General features: G+C 48.7%; 1 protein-coding gene and 1 pseudogene across 1 annotated transcript; both read right to left on the bottom strand.

The window, feature by feature from the left end:
- Positions 1-393: 393 nt before the first annotated feature.
- LOC104657986 (HLA class II histocompatibility antigen, DP beta 1 chain) lies at positions 394-10943 on the bottom strand. Its single transcript, XM_010357877.2, has 6 exons — positions 10733-10943; positions 6656-6919; positions 2036-2317; positions 1394-1504; positions 1040-1063; positions 394-743 (listed from the first exon to the last, which is right to left on the bottom strand). Exons 1-5 carry the CDS (start codon positions 10830-10832, stop codon positions 1044-1046), a joined length of 777 nt encoding a protein of 258 aa, XP_010356179.1. The 5' UTR covers positions 10833-10943; the 3' UTR covers positions 394-743; positions 1040-1043.
- LOC115896907 lies at positions 7607-8151 on the bottom strand (annotated as a pseudogene).
- Positions 10944-11199: the final 256 nt, after the last annotated feature.

Raw genomic sequence — 11199 nt, 5'->3', positions numbered from 1 at the left:
AAATGACGTCTACTGGATGCATTCGAAAGGCAAGTCATATTTGGTTAAGTAGTATTTGTGATGGCATGCAAAGAAAATGGTTAAAGTGTATTAGATTTATAAAATTTATAATTTTAAATTCTGATATTAATTTAACTTTTTAATAGTAATGATAAAACATCCTCTTAGTAAGGTATATGGTGAATTAGTGCTGTGTGAATATGGGTCCTATCAGGCAGATTTGCAGTCCGCTCATCATGGAATAGCTAAGAATAGTGGTCTGAGAGCTAAATGGATGAAGGCACTAAACTCGATTTGGGGGCAGCTCACTGAAATACAGTCAATTCAGAAGAGTGCCATGTCTAACAGGCCTCATTATACAATAGTTAACACATCCCCATTTTCATGGTTCTCTTCTTTCCTACACGTAAACCGAAATGAACTTCTTTATTAACTTCTACTGTTTACTAAAACCCTCAGAGAAAAGTGACGAGAGATGATTTGGTGCATATTTTTAAAGGAAAACACTCATGTTGGATTTTGATTATTTGTGGTGCTAAGAAGAAGGGAACATGGTTGGAGGCCCAGTGAGAGAAACAGTACTTTGGATCAAAGAGCAAAACGATAGAAACTGACTTCAGAGCAACTTCTTGGCAGCAGTATCCTCTTGGGAAGCTGGAGGTCTGTCCTCGAATCAGGTGCTAACGAAACACAGCAAATGCTTGTTCTAAGGCACATTAGTCTTTTCAGTGAGGTCAGGAACCCTGTGGGGGTAAAGGACAAGTTATCCCAGGTTGCGGGCCTCCTTTCTTTAAGTCCAAGAGAGAAAAATTATGGTGAGAGGCTGAGTCTCAGGTTGATAAAGAACAGAGTTGATCTCTGCTTCCTTCAGCAATGGAGCCCTGCAATGCTCTTTCCCCACTCACCCGAAGGCTGAGGTTGAAAGAGGGGTTCAGGCCTGAGATTCTCTTCCTAGAGGAGCCTCAGTGTCACATTGCACAGAAAGGACTCATATCCTCCTGTAACCCACCCCACAAGGAAATCAAAGCAGGAATATTACCTGTTTATACGGATCCTCGTTGAACTGAAATGAAAGAGGAAAGGTTATATATTCAGCCATTGAAACCACCTCAGATAATTCGAGAAACATTTCCATCCCACCAAATTCCATTGCCCATCACTCAATGGACACCTCGCAGGAGCCTGAGTACTTGGGACCTCATGCATCTGGCTGCATTAAGATCCCAGCCTGGGATACCTCTCTCGCTATAGGTCATGTTTGTTCCCCGACTATCTGATTTCAGTGGCCTCTAGAGCTTTCTGACTTTTCTTTTCTGTCTGAACCCCTCATCATGGAGTAAGTGTGAATATGCCAGGGGAAAGTAAGTCCCGCTCACCCTGCAGGCCTTCTCACCTTTCTTCCTCCTCCTGTGCATGAAGATGCCCACTCCACAGATGATGAGCCCCAGCACGAAGCCCCCGGCTCCCGTCAGCGTCTTACTCCGGGCAGAATCAGACTGTGCCTCTGGGAAGGACAGACCCAGGTTTAGTGTCACCTTCACCAGCTGCATGCCTACTCACGTCCTGTGTGAGATTCTGGAGCCTGATGCAGAATATCAGGACGAGGACAGTGCCGGGGGAAAAGCTTGCTTAAGAGGAAATTCAGAAAGAGCCACCCTCATATCTGGAACAGGGGTGTGATCTCAACCAAGTGGCAAATGCTGATTCTGGAAGTTGCCTCTCAAAATGTCTGAGAAGAGGTTACAATGCTGAAGGAAGAGATCCGTTCCTATGTGTGAGGTCACTTCAGGAAGGTGTCTGTCCTTAGATTCTCTGACAAGTGGGGGAACATGAATCCTTAGGACCCCTAGGCCAGGGTCAGGCAAGTGTCCATTGCCCCAGCTTGAAACTACGCTCAGGAGCCAGTATAGAAGAAAGATGGCGCTGGACATGGCCACAGGGTATAGACGCAGAAGACAAGATGAGTGAACCCCAGAGCCAGAGAGTCCCTGCTCTTCAGAGGTGGGCTCTAGAAGGTCATCAAAGACTAACTCACTCCACTCCACGGTGACAGGACTGTCCAGGCTGGGGTGCTCCACTTGGCAGGTGTAGACGTCTCCCTGCTGGGGGGTCATTTCCAACATCACCAGGATCTGGAAGGTCCAGTCTCCATTACGGATCAGGTTGGTGGACACGACCCCAGCTGTTTCCTCCTGTCCATTCAGGAACCATCGGACTTGAATGCTGCCTGGGTAGAAATCTGTCACGTGGCAGACGAGCAGGTTGTGGTGCTGTGAGGGCCCCTTCTTGGAGGGGGCGATGTTCACCCTTGGCTGGACTAGGAGTGGAGAAGAAAAATAATGAAATAGCATTTGATTTTGTCCCTCCCTCCCTCCCTCCCTCCCTCCCTTCCATCCTTCCTTCCTTCCTTCCTTCCTTCCTTCCTTCCTTCCTTCCTTCCTTCCTTCCTTCCTTCCTTCCTTCCTTCCTTCCTTCCTTCCTTCCTTCCTTTTTTGAGGCATAATCTTGCTCTTTCTTTCTTTCATTCTTTCTTTTTGCTGAGATGGAGTCTTGCTCTGTTGCCCAGTCTGGAGTGCAGTGGCGCAATATTGGCTCACTGCAACCTCCAGCTCCTGGGTTCAAGCAATTCTCCTTCCTCAGCCTCCCGAATAGCTGGGATTATAGGTGCCTGCCACCACACCTGGTTAATTTTTGTAATATCAGTAGAGACAAGGTTTCTCCATGTTGGTCAGGCTGGTTCTCTAGGAGCACTCCTGACCTCAAGGGATCTGCCCGCTCGGCCTCTCAAAGTGCTGGGATTACAGGCCTGAGCCACTGCATCTGGCCAGATCATTATTTCTTAGGCATGTTCACTATGTAATTGATCCTAGATGTTGAAAATAGGAATAATGTGATTAGTGTAGTGGGTAAGGGTAGCACTGAAAAGATAGAAACAGACCTTCAAGTAGAGCATGCATGATCTTGAAAAAAATAATAATTAGTAAGCATATAGGGGAATGGCAGGGAGACAGTTTGCACTCTGTAGTGCATTTAGGAGAAATTTTAACCAAAGTAATTTGGGCGAAGAATATTTAACCAACTGTGAAATTACCTATCTTTTCAAAGTTCTATCTTGATACAAAGGATGCAAAATTTACTCAAATAATATCTTGAAATTAAGATATACAGACAATGGAATTATGGTGGCCTGTTAATCTAATAACTTTATTGCATGAAAATTCAAAGAAAATGAAGAGAGCTTGACATGTCTTATTCTGTAAATAACCTATGTATTTTTTTACCTCACCTACAAAAACTCAAAATCTTCATATTTACAGAATATCCTGAGCTCCTACATGCTAGAGTAGTAGAAATCCCGTGCTTTCTAAGTTCCTCCTCTGTGCTGTGTCTTCAGGTCCCGTGAAGGTTTCACAGATGACCAGGTGTTGCCTCCCTCTGCATCTCTGCATTTGTGCCCCAGCTTGTTCTGTTGTTCTCAGGTCGATTTCCACAACTGCCACCTGCAACTTTTCTTTTGGATCTCTGCCACCAGTACCTTTTTCCTCCTCAGAAGGCAGAAAAGGCCAGGCAGGGTGGTCATGCCTATAATCTTAGCACTTTGGGGGGCTGCAGCGTGAGGAGCACTTGAGCCCAGGGTTTCAAGACCAGCCTGGGCAACATAGTGAGAATCCATCTCTAAAAAGAAAAGTAAATTAACCTGACATGGTGGTACCTGTATCTGTAGTGCTAGCTACATGGGAGGCTGAGGCAGGAGGATCACTTGAGCCCAGGAGGTTGAGGCTGCAGTGAGCCATGATGGTGCCACAGCACTCCTGCCTGGGAGACAGAGTGAGAACCTGTCTCAAAAACAAACACAAATACAAAACAAAAAACAAACACAGACTGGCTAACACGGTGAAACCCCGTCTCTACTAAAAAATACAAAAGACTAGCCGGATGAGGTGGCGGGCGCCTGTAGTCACAGCTACTCGGGAGGCTGAGGCAGGAGAATGGCGTGAACCCGGGAGGCGGAGCTTGCAGTGAGCTGAGATCCGGCCACTGCACTCCAGCCTGGGCGACAGAGCGAGACTCCGTCTCAAAAACAAACAAACAAACAAACAAACAAACAAACAAACAAACAAACACAGAAAAGGGTCAAGTGCCCCTAGAGAACAGCTCATTCAGGGAAATCCAATAGAGAACAGCTCATTCAGAGGAATCCCCTAGAGAACAGCTCATCAAGAGGAGTGTCTCAAATTAGTCTTCTAGGTGCCTAATCACTCAGTTCTTTCCTTTCTACTTCCGGAGAACAAAAATACCCTGACATGGGGCTGGGCCAGGTGAAAGCACCGTCTTGAACTGACCCACAACCCTCACTCCCTATTGTATTTTTGCCTTGTTCACAGACTGATCCACATTGCCAGCCTCTTCCCTCAATGTGAGTTTATTTCAGGGGCACCTGTGTCTCAATACTTCATCACCTCTGTAAACTCAACGTCCACTAGACTATTCAACCCATGTCTAAATCTCAGTTGTGAATTATGTACAATTTCTTCCCCATAGAGCTCCTGGGAACCATGAAATCAGGAGGAGTACTTGAGTGTCTGTTTTAAGGTCCTAGAACATTCCATGAGAGGCATCTTGCTCAATATTCTTTGACAGGAGCAGGTCAGCCTGGAGCACATCAGCAACCTCCAGGGGGCGCTGGAGCTAAGGCTTGATACCCAGTGGCCTCATTTCTGACCCAGTTCGAATACATTTCACCAAGGCAAAGATTCCTGTTTGTTCTAGTTGCCTTCTCTAATGCCCAGAAAACATTTGCTCAATTACTTCTAGATTTGGGTGGGCATCCACATTGGAATTGCCATGACTCCTTTCCTCCCCATTCCACCTCTCCCCTGCCTCTGTGTTTTCCCTGTTCTAATTCACGTGAAGGCGTGAATTTGCAATTTCCCTGACAAATAATAGCAGTTTCTACCTCATCTGCCTGCCTCTGGTCCCTCCTCTACCCAGCATCCTTAGTAGTGTTCTGAAGACACAGCTCCAACCTTGTCTTTTTCAATTTTCAAAAATCTTCGGTGTTCTGACAATACTTATCTGGCTACATGGGCACCTCTAGAGAGCTGATTACAAACAGATCCCCAGACCTCCCCACCCAGGAAATCTGAGTCTCGGGGCAGTGAGTCTGGGGATCTGTGCATCACAGAGGGTCTCCAGGAGAGTCTTCTGAGCAGTGAGGTTGGGGACCTGCAGGTCTAGAGGAGAAACCCACACTCCTTAGGCTGGCATCAGGGCTCTCTGCAATCTGGCAGCTGATTACTGCCATGTAGCTGATTTGTGCCTCTACAAAGTCTTAGTAACAGTTTTTGCCAATTGCATTAGTTTTCTTTGGGCACCTCTCTCAACCATTACCTCAGCAACTTTCCTAAGCTCATGTCACTCACCTCATCCCCACCTTCTCACTCCTAGCAGGTGCACTTCCTTTCACTTTCCAGGAACAAGGAAATCAAAGATGTGATCTCCCCAGCTTCCTCCTCCTCCTCCCTTCTTTTCTTCCTGTCTCTAGGAAAAAGCCCCAAGGCTCAACCCCACGCCCTGATGCTGCTCTCTCAGGTGCCTCAGGTTGGTGCACCAGGCTCCCCACCCCACAAGTTCACAGGAGGAAGCCAAAGCTCCAAGGCCCTCGTGTCTCATCCTTAAGAAATCCTCTTACTGCACACACCTCACCTCTCTCCATCCCTTTACACCCAGACTTCCTGAAGGAAAGGATGAATGAGCTCAGACACTGCCCTCTGCCAGCCATGGAGAGCCCAAGACAAATAAAATCCATCTCAGCCCCGAGAAGGATGTGCCATACTCAGCCTCATCCACCCCTTCCCATTCCAGCTCCCACCACCGCAGTCAACCTGCTCTCCCCAGGTGTCCCTGATTTCCAAACCCACTTTCCGTCTTCTGTTTTCTGACCTTTCCAAGTCACTGGCACCTCTGTCCACTACGCTGCTGAGGTCCCCTCCCCTCAACTTCCAGGACTCTTCTCTGAGGGCCTCTCCTCACACTGCACTTGTTTTTTTTGTTTGTTTGTTTGTTTGTTTTTGTTTTGTTTTGTTTTGTTTTTTTGGTCTCTTTCACAGACTTTTCTGTCTTGGCCAAATCACAACTGTCCAGTTGCCAGGATCCAGCCCTTTGCTCCTCCCCGGGGTCCCTCTCCCTGGGTGGTCTCATGTAGCCCAGTCTCCTCCCTGGCTGCAGACCCTTCTGTTTACCTTCCCCTCAGACCATCCATCTGGCCCCTCAAGCATCTGAAACCCAGGGGTCTCCCTGCAGGTTTCTTCTCTGCCTGGCCTGCTGTGTCATCTCCACCTCCATCTCCACACCACACCCCTGCAAGCTCTCCTGTGGCCTCCTTTCCCCTCACCCCACATGCAGTCAGCTGCCAAACCTGATGAAGTCCCGGGGGTCTCTCTGCTCCAATCCTCCTCACTCCACTCTCAGCCCAGTCCCGGTCCGCACGCTCGCTCTCCTGACATGCTCCAGATGGGCTCCCCCATGAATCCCCAGCCCAAAGTCCCCTTTCCGCCTGGCACTAAGGTCCTTTAGGCTGGCCCGGCTGCTTCTGCGCCCTGGGCACGGGCCCCCGCGGCTGCCCTGGGACTCCCGGCCCAAAGCCCTCACTCACCTCGGCGCTGCAGGGTCACGGCCTCGTCCAGTTCGTAGTTGTGTCTGCACATCGTGTCCGCCACTGCCCGTATCTCCTCCATTTCGTCCTTCTGGCTGTTCCAGTACTCCGCATCAGGCCGCCCCAGCTCTGTCACCGCCTGGAACTCCCCCACGTCGCTGTCGAAGCGCACGTGCTCTTCCCGATTGTAGATGTGTCTCTCCAGGTAGCGCTGTGTCCCGTTAAATGCATAGCATTCCTGCCGTACCTGGTACAGGTAATTCTCTGCGGGAAGGGGGCGGACATGAGCGGGGGCGCCACTCTCACCTAATCCTGTTTCTCCCCCTCTCTCTCAATATTAACGATTCTTCCCAAATCTTCCCACTCAGGGCTGGATTTTAAAATAGTAGTTTTCCTAGTACCGAGTTCTGTGGTCCTAAGCAGGTCGCAGAGCCTCTCCAGGCCTGTTTTCTCACCACGCAGAGAGAGAATTTACTGAAAAGAATGAGACTCACTGCTCAGGGGAACCGAGTGATCACTAGGGAGGGGCGAACACTGAGGGGAAGACAGTCCCTTCTGCTGGTGGCTGGAGGAAGAGGGGGAGATGTTTCACTTGGGGTCCCTGGGAGAAAAACCAGGGGCGGGAGGAGCTGGGGATGTGGAGGGCGGAGCTGCTCACCCTACTCAACTCCCTACCTGACGTTTCCATACTGATGTCAGTCCTGGTTCAAATGCCGCCTCCTCCAGGAAGCCCTCCCTTCCTTCTTTCTCTTTTCCACAGCTAGACGCTCTCTCTTCTCTACCAGTTTCTGAGAATTCCTCAACCTGCTCCTGTTGTTTTGCATTTAGGAAATGTAGAAATATATTTCTTAAAACTTTCTTCAACTTTGGTATAAGAAAGACTGTAGCCTGAAAGTTAATTTGCAAACATGGCTGCAGAAAGACTTGGTATCAAAAGATGTCGAAAATATTTTAAACAATGAAAATCACCACAACAACCAGGGACCTGTGGGGCTGGAGTCCTTTGGGTTTAGAGACATTGGTGTAATTTTTTTTTTTGGCGGTTTTTATGGTTTTATTTAAACACAAAACGTGGACATGAACTTTCCACTCATTTTCTTCACTGTGCGCCCTGGCATTGGGGTTGGTGACTCTGATGGCCGGCTGGGCGACTCTTTCCACGATGGCTGTGCAGTTCTTGGAGGAAACCTTGTGAGTGATCTCAGCACAGTAAGATTTGCGGCACATCAGCAGCACTTTCAGCTCCTTGATGTTGTGGACCAGAAACTTCTGGAAGCCACTGGGCAGCATGTGTTTTTGTTGTTGTTGTTGATCCCATAAGCAATGCTGGGCATCAAGATCTGGCCCCTGAACCTTCCATGAACCCTGTTGTCAAGACCTCTGGGTTTCCACCAGTTACACTTAATTTTGAAATTTCAGTCTGAGTGGCGCCGCATGAACTTCTTGATGCTGTTTTTGAGGATCTTGGGCTTCATGAGGAGTCTGAGGGAGGCCATGATGCGGAGGAAGAGATGGCTGCCAGCTGCATAGGCAGCGCTGAGGAAGACAGCATTGATGTAATTTTTACATAAAGAACTTTGGCAGCCTTTCCCACATGCTGTTCTTCCTAGGGAGCGCCATGAGCAGTGGCTGGCAGGTGTGTGTCTACAAAGAAGTATCAGTGACGCCGCACATGTTTGTTTCTGTTTGAGTCTCTTCAGGCCTGCTCTGTTCTTGGGCACATTGGGGAAATTTAGGTGCCGTGATTGTCCTGCTCATCTGTTTCATGCTCCACAAATTAACTTCTCCAGTTTATTAACCTTACCCCTCACAGAAGCTGCACAGCTGGTTGCAGAGGACAGTGGAGATGGGGTGGGGCAGGGCTCAAGGGCACCATCGAGTCCACCTTTAGTCTCCAGTGTCATTGCTAAGGCAAGATCCCAGGCCTTGACTCAGATATCCTGACCTGCCTCTTCTCCCGGTGCCTTGGGCCCCAGCCCCGTAAACTTCCAGGCCCAGCGCCCCCAAGCTCCTTGAGCCCAGATTCCTCCTCCTCTGCCATCGACCCTCCCCTCCCTGCTCAGTTGCCCGCTCTGAGTGTGGATTCTCCCATTTTCATTTGTTAGTCTTTGTTTCTCCTCCTTATTCACCAGTAAGAGAACATTTTTTCACTCAAGAATAAGAATTTTGAGTTTTTTCTTTGCAACATTTAATTCTTGTTTTATTTACCCAGTCTTAGGTAATTTTTTAAATACATTTAACTTTTGAAATGGAATTTTACCTGCCAAGTAGATATAAGCGATGAGGGGTTTTATGGTATAATTTGATATTTTCATGGTTTTTTTTTTTTTTTTTTTGTATATAAGAAACTTTACCCTGTTTCTTAACAATTGAGTTGCCCAGAGCACAATTTGAAACCACTGATCTGAATGAATTCATCTCTCACTCAGAACAGGAGATAGTAAAAACCTCTAGCTCCCTACGGGTTGTCTCAGCCAAGCTTTCCTCCCTCAGCCTCTTTAAGCCACAGCCTGGCTCCTCGTCTTGTGCCCTGTTTGAAGTTTGGGATGTGTGTGGAGTTGTAAGAGCATGCAGGGCATTGTGGAATTGGCCCTGCCCTCTCTACCTACTCCCCTATGGCTCCAGCTCTCCCTCCAGCAGGTTTTGATTGAACATTCATTCTACGCAGGGAGCTCCGGTAACACACCCTCAGTCCCTGTCATATGGCTCCACTGCCTCATCTCATTCCCCCTACAAACCTCAACCTAGCCTTTGCCCCTCCTCCTGTCCACTGTCCAGCGTCACATGCCCCCTTCCGCTCTCCCACCTCTGGGTTACCTTGGTGGCTCCCAACACTGTCCCTCATCCCACATGACAGCTCTGCCTGTGGGATGGGGGCGCTGCATCCCCTCACCTTCTGCTGGACACTGTTCAGTGTCACCAGTGCTGCTCCAACCTCCTCTCTCCCCAGCCTCACCCCTCTGCAGTTCCCAGGGCTAAGCCTTCCTACTGGTTAGTTCTCAGCACCCCTCTGTGACTACAAGTTCAGTTCTCCTTCCCTTCCCGGACAATGAACCCAAGGTAATAGATAGGAGGTTTTAGGGTTTGAGGGGCTGTATTCAGGAGATTCCAACCTTGCTACCCTGAAAGATAAGGAGGTGACATGATGTCAGTACCTTCTAGGTGTGTCCTAGGAGGTGTGTGGAGGGGTATAGGAGGAAGGGTGTAAGCAGGAAAGGTGGAAGTCAGTGGAAAGCTAAGGCACCTACTTTGCAGTCCTTCCTCTCAGAGTGTTGGTGTAAATTTGGACTAGAAATATCCTGAGAGTATCCTGAGAGAAAAACAATGGATCATAGATGCCATAATATTACACCAGCCACAGGGAGGTAGCAGGAAGAAGATATTTTTCACTTAGTTACTGCTTCCTCGGCTATCTGATAACCTGCACTCAATCCCTGTTACACACCCACACAACCTCATCTCATTCTTCCTACAAGTCTCAACCCACTCTAGTACTCTCACCAAGTTCTGGGGAGGCTGGGAGAAGTACCTTTAATGAGAATGCCTTCAGGGGCTAGAAACTGTCCCCAACCTGCCCTCCCATTTTGCCTTCATTGCCCAAGGGGCATGGGCTCCTGCTCCACCGTGGGGAATGAGAGGCATTCTCTGTGAGCACTGAATCCTCAGTGATCCTCAGAGCCTGGACACTCCAGCTTAAGGCTCTCTGCCTGAGTCCCCTCCAGGCTGGATGCAGATGTGAGCACGCCCAGGAGCCTGTACTTGCCAGCCTCTCTCTCTGTAAACATTGTCCATCAAGTTTATCCTGGACCTCTTGGCCCCATTTTCCCAAAGACAAGCATACTGACCACTGGGCACCTCTCTCTGTTTGCTGTACCCATGTCCTTGGAGAGAGAATAGGCCTGTAGGGTAGCAAGCTATTCTATACGGGATGAACCTCTTCTCTAGCTGGGAAGGGAGGACACTGCCTTAGGGCGGGAGCCCCTGCAGCCTGTCTCAGAATTTGATCCCTTAAAGAGAAAGTCCCCAAGGAATTGTTCCCTGAACCAGACCCTCCAGGAATGGCAGCTCTTCTCTTACCTGGAGTGGCCCTGCCCTGGACCACAGATGTGAGCAGTACCATCAGTAACGCCATCAGACCCACTGTCCCGGGGGCTGCAGAAACCTCCAGAACCATCATGGAGCTGGAAAAGGATGGCAAAATGAAAAGAGCTGCAGTCAGGAAAAGAAGGACTCACTAAAGGGGGCTCCTGTCTGAAATATTAGAGACTATGAACCCAAGTAGTCTTCTGTGACCCTGGGATTGGACAGAGTCTGAGAAAATAACCAATGGGCACTGAGCTTTGTATGAGTCATCACTCACTGGGCAGACAGTTAGTGTGAAAGGTCTGAAAATATAAAACCTGTGATGCAGTTAAGATGACAGATGGAGGATGGTGACACCCATTTTAAGCAGTCAAGTAAGTCATGAAGTTGGGGGAGATGATGTGTTTTCTTTGCTCTGACGGTGATCTCAAATATTCTGCTGGCCATCTACGGGGATTATC

The sequence above is a fragment of the Rhinopithecus roxellana genome, chromosome 4 (genome assembly GCF_007565055.1).
Source record: "Rhinopithecus roxellana isolate Shanxi Qingling chromosome 4, ASM756505v1, whole genome shotgun sequence".
NCBI classification, from domain to species: Eukaryota; Metazoa; Chordata; class Mammalia; order Primates; family Cercopithecidae; genus Rhinopithecus; species Rhinopithecus roxellana.
Note: the sequence above shows the minus strand (reverse complement) of the source record. Positions and strands in the feature narration are given on the sequence as shown.